This window comes from Nannospalax galili, unplaced genomic scaffold (assembly GCF_000622305.1).
Source record: "Nannospalax galili isolate Female #2095 unplaced genomic scaffold, S.galili_v1.0 scaffold923, whole genome shotgun sequence".
In the NCBI taxonomy this organism is placed as follows: Eukaryota; Metazoa; Chordata; class Mammalia; order Rodentia; family Spalacidae; genus Nannospalax; species Nannospalax galili.
Window position 1 is genome coordinate 1743325 of NW_008349753.1, and position 18701 is coordinate 1762025.

Sequence of the window (18701 nt, forward strand, 5' to 3'; positions counted from 1 at the left end):
AGTAAGGGGAAAGTTTAAGAAAAATAATGATATATGAGGATGGGTTCATTCCAATTAGAATTAACCTCAGGAGATACTCAAAAATTAATACGAAGCAAGAAATGAAGATTAACGTCCGGTATGGGCAGGGTGGTGCAGGCCTGTAATAATCTCAGGGGGTGGAGAACAAGCCACCCCAGGTGTGAGCTGTGCCATCTGACCCAGGCTCTTGATTCTCCAGCTGTGAATCAGGGCCATCGTTCCGCCTCTGGCTCTTAGATCATCTGTCGCTTCGCCACCCCGCAGCTCTTCCACTAGCCTCCTGTCCAGACTCCTCTGTCTCCCTTGCTCTTGCTCAGATCCATTCTGCACAGGACCTACTGTTTACATTTGTTTCTTCATTCTTCATTGCCAGCTCCTGTCAGAAGTTGGCTGAAGTCACTTTGAAATGCCAAGACAAATGGGCCTGGGAAGAATTTGGAGACTCTATAACTGTATTCTTTCCTCATCTTGAAGGTGGGGACAGCAGCTGAGGACATATGTGGGAAGAGGGAGAGACTTTGTGGGGAGGGAATGCACGGCTGGCTCAGACCTCATCACTCGCCCTGTGTATACTGGTATAACCTTTTTGTTTGCTGCTCAGTGTCTCTTAGAAACTGTTCTAAATTTTTAAACCTGGAGGCATCTCCCCAGCCTCCTCATACGAACCATGTTTTGATCTCATTAGAGGCAAAACTTGGGTCTCCCTCTCAATGATTTTACATGAAGTGGCATCTGAGTCGCTTTTAGACCACATTCCACAGCAATCTACCCAGCCCTTCAGTGGATGGGCTGAGTCCTGTTGTCTTTCAACATATGCAACACTTACTGTTAGATAGCAAGAGTTTGGGACCAGTCAGGGAGTCTGATTAAGGCACAGGCAAAGAAGGCAGAAATGTAACAGGCCCTTCCAAAACAGCATGATCTGATAGGGGGGTCACGGGGGGGGCAGCTAGGGGTGGTTTAGGGAGCTTGCTAACAAAGTAAATGCATTTCTTTCCTATCACAGAGTAGGTCCGTGCTGATAACATTTGGCAAGTTTAACTAACAGGGAGCAGGGTAACTGAACAGATGGGGAACTATTAAAAGATTTGAGGGGCTTTCATCGTTCCTCAGATGGCCTTCACCCACCTACAAGACACCCAGTTCTCTTGCAAGAAGATTATGTAAAGGATTCAATTAAAATTTCTCCTTCCTTTTTTTTTCTTCAATTGCAATGGAATCAAAAAGCACTGACGTGAAGAGGAAAAGAATAGATGAGAAACTTCTAATTTTGCCTCCCCTTGGGATTAGATCCTACGTTCAGCTGCACACAGAGCCCTGTTCCATATTTTGAGAGTGGCTGTTGGCAGTTTCAGGAGCCCTGGGTTTCCAAAATAGACCGTGTGCTCCGCCTCCATTGCCGATGACTGACATTTGGATGCGAAGTGCAGAGGCATGTGGTTTGATGTATTTAACCTTGGTTTTGAAAAATGTGGTGGCCTGTCCTGGTATTTAAGCTGAAAATGTGTGGAAATGTGTTTTCCTCATTCCCCTGAGAACTGTGTAATATTTACCCATCTGAGGCAAAGAAATTCAGCCATGTTTGAGGGCAGCTGGGTCTGTGATTCAAAAGCTGTGTCTGCTTCTCTGCTCAGAACGATGCTTGAGAAGTTCCTAAGAATGAAAAGAGCCATAGGTCTTGGCTAAGGAAGACATGTTTTATTCCCTTTAGGACAACAGACTGATTTTTACCAATGGGTAGATAGAAACCTAGGTCTCATGGTCATGACTAGGTTAACCTGGGTTACATTCCTCAGAGGATTGGACATGTAAACCCCAGGATCGATAATGTTACCCTGCACACTCAATTAAATATGTGTTTTGATGCAAAATAAGATGGATGTGCCATCCCACTTTTAACATCAAAGCTTCATTCAGCTTCCATCCCCATTCCAACCCGAATAACGCACAATCTAAGATCCAGTCTCCAAAAACCAATCCAGCGAACACTGTCTCGTGTGTAAAAATTATCAGTAGCCTTCACAAGGAAAATAGTATTTTAAATTAAAATCACCACAATTCAGAATCATTGTAATTTAAAATAATTCCACAACAGAAACACTGGAAGAAGCTGATGATAATTAGCACCCACAGGTGATGGTGTCTCTCTTGTTAATGATGCAGTTTCATAAGCTCATAGCCCCATGCTGGGCTGTCTGGTTTCACACAATTGGGTAAACAAGGATTATCAGTGGTTTTGAGTTGTCTGGGGAATTATACTTTAACAGAAGAGTTATTGGAACTGGTAAAATGTGTTCCCACCACTTAGCAGAGTAAGAATTGGCAATATTAATTTTGAGTTCTGTGTTTGTGACTTTAAGTAAGTGTTGTACATGAATGATGTCATGTAATAAGGTTAGATGTATGCAGCTGAGCACCTGGGAATGATAGGAAGTTGGTAATGTTTGTATCTTGGGTTTTATACTACACAAAACATCCTTGAACTGAGCAGACAGTAAGCCCAATATAACTTGTGGTTTTCTTTATTTCAAGCGTAACCTTTTTCAGTTTCATGTATTTTCCTAATGGGGTAGAATATTCTTCAGATGACAAGCTACTCAGAGTGGTGGTTGTTTTTTCTCGTGTTCTTCAGTGGGACAGTGTGAGCTTGCTGATTCTCACTGGTGCTCACACAACCTCTGTTTATACCTGTGTCCTTCTAGAATGGCGGACATGCTGGGGCTTGTGGAGAGACTTGAACGCGCCGTCAGCCGGCTGGAGGGGCTGTCTGCAGGTTCACATGGGCCTCCTGGGGACTGTGGAGAAGTTAATGGTGTCAATGGAGGTAAGACCACACCCTGGCATCATGACTGATTTCTTTGTGGGTCAGATCCCATCTTCACCTTCTCCAAAATGTTTCTACCCTCTTCCTTCAGATCCGTCCTCTTTCCTAGGACCATAATGTTGACCTGAGACAACCAGTCCCTGAAAAAGAAAAGGAAGAGATGGTCTCTTTCCCCAGAAACACATACAAATTTTATGCACCAACTTAAAAAGTAAACTTGGAAAGTTCTAGCCCAGAATCCACAAAAACGACCAACATCTGTGCCTCTGAAGAGCATAAACCACATCAAAATGTCATTGCTTTGTTTTAAGTGTTAACTATATTATCAAAGTAATTCTCAAAGAAATAAATGAGTGTTCTCCACTAGAACGTGAAGTGGAAGGGCTTGCCATGCTGTGGGTTTTCCAAGTTATTGCTTTGGGCCCCGTGGCTTTGAAGGAAACTGCTCTCAGATGAAGCCAAATATAATTGATGGAGCACATTGTCGGATCTTCGACCATTTCTAACTAAACAGGCCTCTTGGTGGGGGGCAGTGCTGAGGATGGACCCCAGAGCTTGCCCAAGCTAAGCAAGTGCTGTGTCACTGAGCCCTATCCTCAGCCTCCACCAAATATGCTTTGAAAACTATAGCTAATATCATACTTTTTAAAAAGATTGTTTTGGGGTAGAGACGGCTCTGCAGCTCAAGGTGCGTGCCACACAACATCAGCAATATGAGTTCGATCCCCAGAGTGCACAGGAAGGTGGACGGAGAGAACTGACTCTATAAAGTCGTTCTCTGACCTCCACACATTCCCCACCCCTCATCACAAACTCAGCAGTCAAGAAAATACCCCACAGACATGGCCAGAGGCCAATTCAGTGCAGGCAGCTCCACAATTGAGGCCCCCTCTACCTAGGTATGTCAAGTTGACAGCTAAAGCTCTCCAGCACACACCCCAATATTATGCATACACGTATAGTTTTTTTAAAAGATTCTCAAAAATTATAGTGTCAAAAATAGAAAGTTAACTATTTTCCTTAAGAGGGTACCCTAGGCCAGGTATGGTTGTACGTACCAGTAATCCCAGAACTAGGAGGATCAGTTCAAAGCCAACCTTGGCTACATATAGATTTTGAGGCCAACCTGGGTTATATAAGATCCTGTCTCAAAAAAACACAAACGCAAAAATAAACAAGACAATAAAAAAACATGTACCCCATACAGCAAACTTCAAGTTATCTACAATAATTTTTTCCAGTTCCTTCTTGTGCTAGGTTGCAGTCTACAGTGAAAGCTATCCATTAAATTTGAATTTCAAATAAGGAACTCTGTTTTGTATGAATGTGCCCCAAATGCTGCATGGGCCATACTGCATGACACACAATTGTATTAAAAATGTATTCGTAGCTCATCTGAAATTCAGATTTAATGGGGAGACCTGTATTGAATAAGGAATTCAATCCCTGTCTGTGTGCATGCATATAGCTCCTCCTTATCTGACCTGCTTTAAACGCTGCCATCTTTGGAGGAGGTGAGGAAAGCCTTAGGTAAGGGGAAGAGCTTCAAAACCTCTTTTCTCCAGGAAAGACCTGCCTGGCTGCTCCTAGAGGCTCAGGTATTTTGGGAGCTGTACCTTGTTTAACATGCCACAGGACAGAAATTACTGCGTGAACTCAAATATGCCAGCCGTGTCTTTTCCCTTGAACATGATAAAAACCAAAGTACATTGAACAGATTGAAAGGGGATGTTGTTTAAAAGAAGTCTGCCTGGAGCCTGCAAAGGTTTTTTTCCCCTGAACCAGCTGAGATGTGTCTGTGGTTTCATTTTATGCCCTTTCTGTTAACTGTGAGGTTGGTATCGGGCCCTTATAAGGCTGATTCCTAAGGGAGTGCCTTCCCATTATCCCCAGTAACTGCGTTTCATTCTGCTTTTGATATCAACATCACTACAGACGTTTCTTTAAGGTGGCTGTCCACAGGAGTAAAAGCCTTTGAATACATAAAACAAAGTCAAAATCCTCCTTCCCAGGCGATAGCATGCATTGTTGAGTAAAAAGGGGGGGAAAATCAATAATTTGAATCTCACGTTTCAGAGAAGCAGTAGATAAACTCAAATGTGCTGTGCTTCACAGTACACAAATAGATGGAGCTATGTGTTTTCGTTATTAAAAGGAGAGGGCTGGAGAGATGGTTCAGCAGGACAAAGTGTACTTGCTCTATAAACAGGACAAGAGTCCAGATGTCTAGAACCCATATGAAAGCTGGCCTTGTAAACCCAGCCCTGGAGACAGAGACAGGATTCCCCAGAGCACGCTGCTAGCCAAAAGGGTGAGCTCTGGGTTCATCGAGAGACCTGTACTGATAGATAAGATGGAGAGTAGTCAACGAGGGCACTCGTCATCCTCAGACCTCCAAAAGCCCAGAACACCGTCCTTTCCCAAATGGGTTCATTCAGTCTGAAGCAGCGTCATTTTATCATTTTGCTGCTTCTTAGCGTTGGCAGTTTCCTAAATTCCATAGCCAACAAATCCTTAAGAAAAGCCTTTCAGCCAGACGTGGTGACACATACTGTTGTACTCTCAGCACTTGGGAGGCTGAAGCAGGAAGATTGTGTTTAAGGGCAATCTGGGCTCTGTGTGAGACTATTTCAAATAAATAAGTTCTCTTTCCCCCAACCATAAGCATCATACTGTTTCACACAGTGCTTTACTGTATTGTATAGTATATTAACTGAAGTTATTTCTTTTTTACTTTAAAGGAAACTGAGAAATAGATACCATCCATAGATCAAGGACTGGTCTATTCATGTTTTGTTTTGTTTTGTTCCCCCCCCCCCGACAATCAGAGAAGTTCAGCTCCATAGCTGAAGAAATCTTTTTGCATTCCTGCCCCATAACAAACAAGGTCCTAAGTGCAGGAGACCTCAGATGAATTATACAGGGTCCTAAGCCTCTGGCATTTTTGGTCTCCCTACATTACTATTCAGAGCCTCAGATACTTTGATTAAGAGAAGCTCAAAGGATGCAGTCTGGGGGAGGACAGATCATTAAAGGCTGCCCAGAGGAGGTGTGAGCAGAGCACGGGGATGAAAGGAAAAGGGAAGGTATTCTCTTTCATCATTTTACCTTCTGCTAGGGAACAGTGTCCATCACATTTCTGAAACTTTCTCCCACTTTAAATACCCAACAGAGACCTCGCACACCTCCTCCAAGTGACAAACAGGTTTATCTGTTTCCAGATGAATGCATAAGGGACTTGTGCCCTTTTATGTCACAGAAGTTGAAACCAGTAAATAGCAGGTTTGCTGAAATGTTTGACCTGAGGTGTGGGGAGCTGTCAGTCTCTCCTTGAGGCTGTAGAAATGGGCATTTGGGAAAGGGACAAAAGAAGGTACTCTGTAGTTTGGTGAGCATAGGGGGTATGTTTGTGAATGAAGAGTGTGTTTGGTCTGGGTTTTAACAACCTTTTGTGCTGACCTTCTCAATGTTAAGGGAGGAAAGTGGGGGACTTAGGGTTTGGGTTTTGTTTTTTAGTTAATTCAAAAGCAGAGAGAGAAACACAGAGCATACTGGTTGGGCCACTGTCCCTTCAGGTTTGGTACGTTGGTCAGTTATACTCTGCTCGGGTTAGAACTGCGATGTTCATTCTCTCTGTTCCTGCCTCTCTGCTCTGTGGGAAGTAAAGAATCAACAAAATGAGAGTTTAGCATTGTTCCCCTGCATGCCCAGAGTTCCCTGTCTTCCAAGTTCTTGGGGCCTTTGGGAAACTCGTTAGACAGAGAGCTAGGGAGGAAAAGGTAGAGACTTCCAGGAACTCAGTTCAGTTTCTGCCTTTTGTTAGGTCTGTAGTGCTGGCCCTTTGCCTGCTCTGTCCGCACGTCTGCCCCTCACTTGTACCATACTGATGTTCCTGGTCCCCTCACTGGGCTTGGAGAATGTATTAGTTACTTTTCCCATTGTTGGGACAAAATACCTGTGAAAAACAAGTTGAGGAAAGGGGTTTATTCTGACTCACAGTTTGAGGGTATAGTCCGTCCTGTCAGGAAGTCTTGGTGACACTGACGGAGTCTGGGGTGGCTGGTCTCACTACATCTGCAGTCAGGAAGCAGAGATAGGTGAATGCTGGTGCTCAGCTCATTCTCTCTTCTTTATACAGTCTGAGACTCCAGCCCTAGGAGGCACTGCCATATCCAGGGTGGGTCTCTCCTCCTCAGTTAAACCTCTCTGGAAATGCCCTCACAGACATGCCCAGAGGTGTGTCCCTTAAGTGGTTCTAAATCCAGTCAGGCTGATAATCAAAATTAAGTATCACAGGGGAGAATGAAGTGAAATGATGTCTGGGAAGTCTTTACTGGAAAAGATGAAAACTAGAAAACAAGATGTTCCTGAGCTATTATAGAAGTCCATGCACAGAAGGACTGTGATTGGATTAGTGAGTGTGACATTGATGATACTCAACTTCCATATGGCCTGCAATGAGCCAGCTCCAGCTTTCCATGAAACCACCAGGGAATAACCCAGCCATCCTCTTCTGCAGGTGTGGCACCATCAGTGGAAGCCTTTGATAAACTGATGAACGGTATGGTGGCCGAGTTCTTAAAGAACAGCAGGGTCCTTGCCGGTGATGTGGAGACTCACGTGAGTGCTTTTCTTCTCTGCCCAGAACCTCAGACAGCTCCAAGAGCCTGATGAGGTCTCCTTTGTTTACTTTTTACCTTGACCAGGCAGGCGATCACTAAGGCGTCATTTATTCGATCATTCATTTGTCTGCTGACAGCATGTAGAATTCTAGAAGCCAGTGGTTCAGCGATGAACATGACAGGAGGGTCCTGTGCCCTGCTCCAGAACTTTAACTTAACTTTTGGGAAGTAGAACACATATATAACTACATAACTAATTAAGGTAATGTAAGTATGCAAAAATAAATAAATAAGGAAACAAGCAATGATATGGAAAGTTCAAGAAGCAGGGATGTTTATATAGGGACTGTATTTCAGGAGGTGACATTGTGCGTGTGTGTTTTGCCTACATGTATGTAAGTGTACCTGTATCTGCAGTGCCTGTAGAAGTCAGAAGAAGGTGTTGGATCCCTTGGAACTGCGGTTGCGAAAGGTTCTTAGCCACCGTATGGGTGACTAAGAACCAAACCTGTATCCTGTTCAAGAGTAACCATTGCTCTTAACCACTAAGCCCAGGAGATGACTTTTGAGCAGAGATCTGGGTGGAGACAGGGAGCAAGTTGGAGGGTAACGTGGCGCACAGAGGTCCAGGTAGAGGGAAAAGAAAGAGCGATGGCCCAGAGGATGGAGCAAGCTGGCGTGTTCTCAGCAGAGCAAAAGGCCACTGAGGAGGTAAGTTAGGGAGAGAGATAGCTAGGACCCAGACCCCCATAGGAACTGTCAGTCACAGTAAAGGACTTGCACACTGAATGTGACAGGACACCATGTGGTAATAGGTGGAGGAATCAAGGTGACTTTTCTTGGTTTTGAAAAAGATCTCCCAACTGAGTTGAATCAGGCACCAGCCACCCTTCTTCCTTAAAGTCAGACTAAGGCTGTTGGCTAACACCTATTAGGATGTATCTACCATCAGAAAAAGAAACAGAAAGTAGCAAGTGCTGGGGATATGGTGAAATTGGAACGCTTGTGTGCTGGTGGTGGGGATGTAAAATGGCACATTATAGAAAATGGTTTGGCTTTTCCTCAAATACCAAGAACAGGATTACCATGTGATGCAGCCATACCACTGCTGAGTACACACCCAAAAGCCTGAAAGCCAGCTGTCAAAGTGGTATTTGTGCACGCAAGTCCAGAGCAGCACTATTCACAACAGCCAAGAGATGGAAGCAACTGAGGTATCCATCAATAGATGAATGTATCAAGGAAATGTGAGGGCTAGGTATGAAGGACTATTAGTCACCTCTGAAAAGGAAGAAAATCCTCTTATGTGCTATAAAATGGGTGAAATTTGAGGACATATGCTAAGGAAATAAGCCAAACCCATACAGTATGTGATTCCACTCCTATGAGGTATCCAGAGTGACTAAACTTACATAGAGAATAGAGTATGACTGTCTGAGCCTGGGGGAGGGCAGCAGTGAGGGATTGTCTAATGGTAGATACTGAGTTTCAGTTCCAGGATAAAAAAGTCCTAGCAATTTCACAGCAGTAGGAATGTGTTAACTGAACCATACACTTAACAATGGTACATGTTAACATGGTAACATGTTCTCCCCTTTCTTACTATTGTGTGTGAGCAAGTGTGTGTGCATGCTCATGTGTGCATGTGGGTGGTGTGCAGATGTGTAAGGATGCGTGTGGGACCAGAGGCCAACCAGAGGCCCAACCTTCCTTGGGAGCCACCCACCCTGTTTTTTGAGATAGGGTCTCTCACTGGGACCTGACAGACACTGAGTACGCTAGATTGGCCGGCCAGCAAGTCCCAGAGGTCTTCCTGAGTCCTCCTTCCCAGCACCAGGATAGCAACTGTGCACCCAGCACCAGGATAGCAACTGTGCACCCAGCACTGGGACCACAACTGTGAACCAAGCCTGGCTTTTTACATGGATACTGGGGATTGAACTTGTGTCTTTCTGCTTAGTGTGGCTAGCACTTTACCAACTAAGCTACATCCCTTTTCTTATTAATTTTCAAAGTTATCATTCAAAGTAATGGATTTCAATATGGCATCTTCATACCTTCACTATATTGTGTTCTAATTGTCCCTCTTGACCACAGTCCTCCCCCAGTCCCCTCTGGCTAGTCCCCTCCCCCAGATAGATGGCCCTTCCTTTGCCTTCCTTGGTATGTGTTTTCCATTAACCTGTCTTTCCCCACTTCCTTGCCATCTCTTCTGCCCCTCATGACCCCCTTTCTAGTTTCATGACCTACGCACACAGACACACACTCAAACACACAAACATGTATACATATACCGACACACCCCTACACAGAAACACACACTCACATGCACACACATATATACACACACCTACATAAACACACATATATACACACTAATATATACACGCATATATACACACACACACATACATACACACAATGACATATTTTTCTTATGTATATCTTACCATGATTTTTTTCAAATACAGGCTAGGGAAAAGAAAAATCATAAAATTTGGGAATTCCTGGGTTTGAAGAGACCTTCAAAGATGTGTACACCAGCCCACTAACTATAGACAGTTTTATACTTATTAAAATGTTGGCATCAACCCTGAAGTTAGCCGTAATTTACATGTGTTTCGTGAAAATGTAAGTTAGATAGATTAAAACAAGAAACACACTCCCAGGCGCCTTTCTCCTGGCTTTGTCTCAAAGGATTGAATTCCAGCTCAGTCTCCCTGTAGAGGCGCGATCTCCAGGCACAGTCATGGCCGAAGCACTTTCAGTGTAGATTCAGAAAAAAAGATGATGCTTGAATAAAGTTGTTTGAGGTTGGGGAGAACAATTGAAAAGGGTTCCTTTTGCTCCCTCCCCAGTTAGACAGCACATGCAACACCTAGCACTGGTCTTCGGGGGACCTAGTGACTCCATCCTGGAGGTTTCAAGCCTGTAATTAAATAAGAGTTCAACTCAGCATTGCACTGTGTTTGTCTGCCACAGCTCAGAAGCACAGGTCCTTCTGGTGACCTCCGCTGTTATGAAATATTTCTGTTGAAGTACTCACTGGTGGGAAGGTGGGAGCTCTGTTGTATTTGTGGTCTAGGAAAATGTATACAAAGACACCCACTTCCAATTTATTCCTTATTGACAGTGAATGGATCACAGTGCAGTAGGTACACTGACCTTATTCATATCTCTGTTGTTTTTGTTTCTATGAAAACTTGTGTACCGAAAGATGGTGGCTGGATTTCTTATATTTGCAGGCATGATCTCACCTGAAGCTAAATGCACAAAGAAATATTACTATAACCCTTGATATGAAAAAGAGGTGCTTGAGTGACTGAGGAACACTGTCAGGTTAATTCCTGACCCATGGCCATTAGTTACTGTTGACATTGTGCTTCTGGGACACCACAGTCCATGGAAGCTCTTGCTAACAACATCTCACAAAATCTTAAATAGAAGCCTTAACCGGGGCATTGTGAGGCTTAGAAATAAGTACTTAAGTTTGAATTTTTAAAAATATGTAAGGTTTGGGGCTGGAGAGATGAGTCAGCAGTTAAGAGCACTGGCTGCTCTTGTAGAGAATCCAGGTTCAATTCCCAGCACCGACATGGCAGCTAACAACTGTCCATAACTCCAGTTCCAGGGGCTCTGATGCCCTCTTGACCCCCATGGGCATTGCATATCATGGATGCACTTACATATAGGCAGGCAATACTTTCGTACACATAAAAAGTAAAAATAAATAAACTATTTTAAAAATATGTAAGGTTTGCAGAATAAGCCTTCAAATTGTATGGTGAACAGTCTCTTTAAAATTTTTTTAGAATAAGGATTTAATTGGATTTACATGAAGATGTTCTCCCTCTTCCCCACTTACTGGTTTTGAGTCCAATGAGCGAACATTCTCGAAAATGAATATGGGATGCTTTATAAGCTTTAGAATCTTCCTTAGATTTTTTTTTAATAGAAGGGAAGGGAGAAGGGGAAAGAAAAGGAGAAAAAGAAAGAAGAAAAGGAGAAGGAATAAAAAGAGGAGGAGAAAAAAGGAAGCAAAGGAGAGTGATCGAAAGGAAGAAAGAGAGAAACATTTGTCTTCTGAAAATTCAGACCCAGGCTCTTTAACACAAAGAAAAGCACAGGCAGCTATAGTCCATCTGCCTGTTGCTTTAATAATGGGAACAAGTAGTTTATTTTTGCCCCTCACAGAGCCATGTGTCACCGGAGTTAAGCTTGCAGCTGCTGCCTCTCCCGCAAGCCAGAAGTGGGGGTTGCACTTTGTTCCAAGAACACACCTGTTGCCTACAAAAAGAAAAGCCTGCATACCTGATTGTACAGTATGGAAATCTGAGAATGACACCAACGAGCATCGTGTTCAATCCTGTCCCGGGCTTAGCAGCTACTTCACAGATAGTAATAATGAATACGGGCAGCCAAGCCATGATTTAACGTCTGTCTCCATGTGCTGGCTGCTGGTAGGGCTTTAATTTACCAAACACTCAATAGTCTATTGACAGAACAGACCACAAAGAAGGGGGAACTAATAACGACAATTAGGACATTCTGCTGAACCTAAGAACATAACAGGTTTAGAAAAGATTAGATCTTGCAAAGCCTTCTTGTATGCAACATAAACCAAAGGGCTTATTTAAATTACTCATCTACCCAAGAACAATGACACAGTTTGTGCCTCCTTTATAAAAGAATAAACAATGCATAATTTTATCATAGACACTTAGGTAAATATGGTCCTCGATATGAAAAGAAGGGGTCCTCTGGCAATGAAGATGAGGTAACACCAAGGCCTTGGATCACGAGATCCATTAATAATGGACTGAGGTGACTTGTCTGCTCTGTTTATTTTGGCTTTTAACAAAACTGCTCTAGACCTGATGATGTAGCTTACTTGGTAGACTGTGTGGCCTAGCATGCACAATGCCCAGGTTTGGTCCCCAGCACCACATAAACCCAAAGTGGTGGTGCGCACCTGGAGTCAAACCCCAGCACTTGGGGACTGGAAGCAGGAAGATCAGAAGTCCAGGGCCATCCTCCACTCTGCACAGAAGAGTTTGAGACCAGCCTGGGATACATGAGACCTTGTCTCAAAAAAACCAACAAAAAAACCATCAACCACCCCCCCCCCGCAAAACTGTTCTATTGTTATTTCTGTTTTATAGAAGTAATCATAGATCCACTGCTAAATGGCTTGACAGTTATGAAGCAACTCCCAGCCACAACTGGAAATCCCTTCTGGATATTTCTTGGATTCTGGAATGTTTGTTTCCTGTTCTTGATTAAAAGGGATCTAAAAGTGAAAAAAAAAATCTCATATTATTTAATAAAAATAAGAGAATCACAATTTGAACAAAGACAGTAAAATTCAACTAAGCACAAAGCACAGTTGTCATATGATGAAATCACACACTGGGCCGCGATGCCCTTGTCTTCCCTGACTTTTTAAAGGATAGGCATTTTTAGATAGTTGTTAGAGAGTCTCATTTTGGTGGTGGTGGTAGTTTGAGACAGAATCTCATGTAGTTCAGGCTGGCCTTGAATTCATTATGTAGCTGAGCCTGGCCTTAAACCCCTGGTCCTCCAGCCTCCACCTCCCAAGTGCTAGGATTAGAGGCACACACCACCACAGCTGCAGAGCCTCACTTTTGATGGCTGTCATCCCTGTACTGAGTGCCAGGCGTCTTTGCTGTCTAAGTCATCTATAGAATGTTCTGTTTATTTCATGCCATGCTGGTTAGTAGAAGGAGTCAAGAGTAACAGGGTAGCAGGTAGCTCTTCTGTTACCGTCTAGGAGTCTTGATTGGGTTTGTTTTCTCCACTAAAGAATGAAGAATGAGGAAAAATCTCAGCCACTGCAAAAAGCAACAATAGGTAGCTAACTGTATTAAAGATGAAGAATCAGACATCACAAATACACAGACACTCACCCAGAGAGAAAAGCTCTCTAGGACTGGAGAAAGAAATCAGAAACCAAAACTCCAAAGCTCTCAGGAAGACTTGGGTCTTTTAAGTGTTTTTGGTGGTATGGGGCAGGTCTCCCTCCCCTAATTTTAGATTGGTCAGCATAGAGAAAAGAGAACCATAGATTACAGCTCCAAGCCACCAAGTCCAGTATTGGTCTTCTCTAAACTGATCTGGACCAGTCATCTGGAAAAGGAGCCCCACTGACTGGGGGAAGAAGAGAGCCCCCATACCTTTGTTTCACAAAGAAGCAGGACATTCATGCCATGTTTAACACTCATCAGTGGCCCTGTCTATCAGGGATTTGCTCCCTTATACTTACCCCAGTCAGCACTAACCAGTCTCTGATGGTTTTAGAGACCCCAGCTCTACTTTCACAGCCTGATCGGGTCCTAGTCTCTTATCCTGCTCCTTTTTTGAGTCAGGAGGACGTCAGTTCTGTGAACCTTTGCCTCTCAAGGCTGAGCAAGTTGACCTGGCTTTAAAGCAGGAGGAGCCATGTGATTTCTCTGCAAAGAGATTCTAATATGGTGGCATTCATCACTATTATGAAATAAATTTGTGCGTATGTGTGTGTGTGTGTGTGTGTGTGTGTGTGTGTGTATGTGTGTGTGTGTATGATAGGATCTCACTGTGTAGCCCGGTTCATTTGGAACTCATGGTCTGCCTGGCTCCTCCTGAGTGCTGGGACTATAAGCATGCCCCTACCCTTCATCTTAAAATGCATCTTGGGCTAGAGAAATGGCTTAGTGGTTCAGAACGCTGGTTGCTGTTGCATTGGTTCCCAGCACCCACATGATGGCTAATAACCATTTGTAACTCCAGTTCCAGGGGATTCCAAATCCTCTTCTGGCCTCCTTGGGCACTGCATGAACCTGGTACATTCGTATACAGGCAAGCAAAATATTCATGCACATAAAAAAAAATTTTAAAGATGAGCTGTGCCAAAATTAACATGTTGGGTGACCATTACTCTCTTAAGTACTATCAAAATTATCATGTCATTACTGTTACCATTAATTAATGTTGGAAGACAAAACAAAGGAAACATGTCAGAAAAATATGTTGGCAACTCTACAGATAAAGTCTCTTCTTGTTTCACTGTGACAGAGCGGGAAATCTGACTCTTCCCTCATTGCAGAAGAGCACTAGGCCTGGCAACTGCGCCCCTCTAGCCCCCGGCCCATCCTTCTTAGCCTTACAGGCTGTCGACTTCCTCCTTTATGGGATACTTCACAAACAAATAATAATATTTTCTCTGGAATAAATAATACAAAAACATCTGCTCATTTCCTGTCTTTTAATCATTGTATCCATATTCTTCGAATTCTTTGAATTTTTAGAAAACATTTATGGTTATTTTGTACTCGTTACAGAAGAGAACAATTGGATTACTGGGGTGTTAGAATCTGGGTCTATTCCAGATCCCCATATCTCAAAAAGTTATCGGAAACACCACTTTTGGAGTGACTTAGCGAACCAGCCCTCACCCTCCAGCCCTCAGTCCTCCCTCCCTCAGCCGTGTGGTCCTCTCATCACTTGTTTGTTGTTGTAATTAAACACTTTAATGTTACTAAACATAGACTGCCTTGGCAATCATGAGCCAAAAGATCCACGTACTTTCACATTTCTGCAAATGTCAGAGATCAAAACATGATCTCGTAAAGAATTCTGACTCTGGGGTTCACACATGCTTTGAACCCAACATCTGTGTTCCTTCTCTCTTAGCTGTTAACCAGAGTCCTGACTGTCAGAGAAGGAAACACTTGGACATCATTCCAATTACACCTTCCTTTATCACCCCCTCCCTCCCTTTCTTCTACCTATTTGTCTTCTATAGAGAAGAATCTGTGTTCTAGAGAAGACAGGTAAAGTGGGGTGGGATAGAGGATGGCAGAGACTCAGCAGCACAGCCCAGAATCTGGTCTCCAGAGTCCCCATCTTGTCAACTTGGCTAATGCCTGCTTTGACCCTCTGGGCAGCAACTCCCACCAACTTTGTGAGTCACAGGATTTCTCATGTAAAGCAAGGTATCACTGACCTCTGCAGAATACAAGGAGGGCACAGGGCTGAGGCGGGGTGGAAGGCCTCTGTACTGCCCGATTTCACGCCTCTACGCCTCTCCTCAGATCAATGCTGAGTGACAGGAACAAAGAACTCAGGGCAGGATATGTTCCTCCTGGGTCTTCTCTTCCACCTCATCTCACAGCCCAGGTCAGCTTGGTCATGACTGCACTGCTGGCTCAATACACAGAACTCAGAAGTTCCCATTATTATTTCTTTCTAAGAACTTGGAGACATTTTTATTCCGCATCAGGAACACACTTTGCTTCCAGACATAGGCTTTGATTCACACCCCACACCCTGCTGAGTTGCTGGCCTTATGGTGACAGTTAATCTTCACCTTGACTGGATTCACAATCACCATAGAAACACAGCTTTGGCTGTATCTCTGAGGTCATTTCTAGGAAAGCTTAACTAAGGAGGAAGGCTCACCTCAGCTGAATGTGGACAGCACCATCCTATGGGCTGGATTCCAGAATGAATAAAAAGTTTAGCTGAGGGGCTGGAGAGATGGCTCAGCGGTTAAGAACACTGGTTGTTCTTTCAGAAGACCCAGGTTCAAATCCCAGCATTCACATGGCAGCTAACAACTGTCCGTAACTCCAGTCCCAGGGGATCCAACAGCATCTTCTGACCTCCATGGGCATTGCACGACATGGGTGCACTTATCTACATTTCAGGCAATACACGCATACACATAAAATAATAAATAAAATTTTTTTAAAAAAGTTTAGCTGAACACCAACCTCTCTACTTCCTGACTGTAGACGCAATGTGACCACCTGCTTCATCCTGCCACCACACTTCCTGCCGTGATAGACTGCATCCCCTTAAACTGTGAGCTGAAATAAACCCTTCCTTCCTGAAGTTGCTTTTGTCAAAATTTTGTCACAACAATGACAAAAGCAACTAATATATTTGGCATTTCTGTGGCTGAGTTTTCACTTAAGGAAGATTGCTTTTAGAAAATTCCCCCATCTCTTGTTGAGCGTTCCAGTTTTATATCACATTTAGAGTTCAGGGGATGACTGATAAGAAACTGGACTTAGAATGAAAGTCTTTTTGTGGGGCTACTAGGCCCAAGCAACCAGCAGGATTACCATGTCTTTCAGAAATGAGTGGTCACCAGATAGCCTGCTTCACTAATGGATTAGGTTACATGAGTGTCTAAAGTTAATACTTGCTTTTTTGTCTTTCTGGATAGAAAATGTGCTTTTTAAAAAAGTTTTTATTAGCATATATATTAATTCTATACGGTGTTTCATTATGACATTTCCACATGTGTCTTTCGATCGTATTTATCCACTGGCATGTTCTCTTGTCCCTCCCACTCCCGATGATCCCCTTTCCCTTCCCACCTAGCCCTTCCTTATCTGTTTGTTCAATGAACCTATGAGTTTAATTGGCATTGTTTAAAAGAGCATGGCTGGGGGGCGGGGGTTGCTAAACTATTGCTTGAGAGCTTTACTTATTTCATTTTTAGCAACTGAGTTTAGTAAAATTTTTGAATAAATAATATATTTGCATGGATTTGAAAATTGCAGTCAGGAAAAACCATGTGTAGGGTCAGTGGGATGGCTCAATGAGCAAAGGCACTTGCTGCCAAGCCTGATAGCCTGAGCTCAATCCCTGGGACCTACATAGTAGGAAGAGAGAACTGATTTTCACAAGTTGTCCTCTGACCTCCACATGTGTGCCATGATATACATGTACACATATACATACACTCAATCAAATCAACCAATGTAATAATTTTTAAAAGTTAAGGGAAAGCTATGTGTGAAGGCATGTACCAATTTACTTATCCAGCCCCTTGCTATGATCTGAATGTGCCTCCTTTAGGATTTTCTTGGATTGGAAATTTAATTCCTCAGTGCTACAGTGTTGGGAGGTGGGAACTAAGGGACGTGCTTGGATAGCGGCCAGAGCCCTTATGAATGGACTACAGCTCTTTTAGGACTGGAGTTCTTATTCACAGATGGGCTGTGATAAAGCAAGCACCCTTGAACTCTTCTTCATCACCCATGGGCCCTTGTGATCTCTGCTACCAGCTGTAACAGCACAAAGCACTGGGGGAGAGGAGATGGGGAAGGGAGAGCTTGTCCAGATGCCACAGTGCATATGTGGCGGTCAGAGGACAATTTGCTGGGGTCAGTTCTTTCCCTCCACCATGTGAGTTCCAGGGATGGAACCCAGGTCATCAATCTTGGCAGTAAATACCTTTACCTGCCAAACCATCTCGCCAAGCCCCCATTATAATTATTTTTAATATCCAAATCTGTGTCTTCTCTTTAAATTTTAAATTTTGTCAAAATTGAGCATCTATGATGGAGATAAGCCTATGACTCTTCTCTTTAAATGTTTAATTTGATTAGTGGTATTAATATTCCCCTAATTTGAGCCATTCTTGTGTTTCAGGGGACTAATTCTTTTGAAATGACCTCTCTAAACTTTCTTCTATGTTTCTTTCAAAATGTTTGACAAAGGAGTATAGGAAGCTTTAGGAGTCATAGGAGAACGAACTTGTTTCATAAAAATCTGCCTTCTGGACATACACATTATACCCAACATGAAGATTACAGCTGTGTGGGAATCCTATAACTTGGGAGGCTGAGGCAGGAGGATCAAGAGTTAAAAGCCAGACTGGGATACACATCAAGATCTAGGAGAAAGACAGAGAGAAAGGAGAGAGAGGAGAGAGAGAAAGAGAGAGAGAGAGAGAGAGAGAGAGAGAGATTATAGACTTCAAAGCCTTATCATTATCATATTGTTAATTCCCAAAGGTGTTTTAAATACTTTTTATGTTTAAGACTGCTTATGCATAGAGTGTGTTCTTATGTTGGATCCTCTGTTCAGATAAAAAACATTTCTATCATAGAGTTGAGGCATAGCCAACAGAGTTGACATGCATTACTTTTGAGGGAAATAAGTTCAATTAACTTTAACGATTTCATTGTTTTTCTACCACATGCATAATCCAAATTTTTCAACTTAAAAAGCCAATAATAATGCACAGTGATTGTAGTGCATCCCGTTTCTTCTGCTCCGTTCATAATACTTTCGGCTTGTACTAATAAATCAAGAAAGGAACCACCTCTTCAGTGAGATGAGCCCTCGAAGGCCTGCTTTCAGCCAGTCACAGGGCAAATGAATTCTTTGGTTGAGTAAGTCAGGCAAAGCCCAGTCCTCAGCAGAACCACTGAAAGAGA

At 43.2% G+C, this 18701-nt stretch overlaps 1 protein-coding gene across 2 annotated transcripts in view; it reads left to right on the plus strand.

The window, feature by feature from the left end:
* Cap2 (cyclase associated actin cytoskeleton regulatory protein 2) overlaps positions 1-18701 on the plus strand; it is a 177176-nt gene that overhangs the window by 24146 nt on the left and 134329 nt on the right. For both annotated transcript variants that reach the window (XM_008847062.3, XM_008847061.3), the window contains 2 exons: positions 2724-2845; positions 7365-7465. In XM_008847062.3, the coding sequence (XP_008845284.1) occupies positions 2725-2845; positions 7365-7465 (222 nt within the window). In that variant the 5' untranslated portion in view covers position 2724. The remainder of the gene's footprint in view (positions 1-2723; positions 2846-7364; positions 7466-18701) is intronic.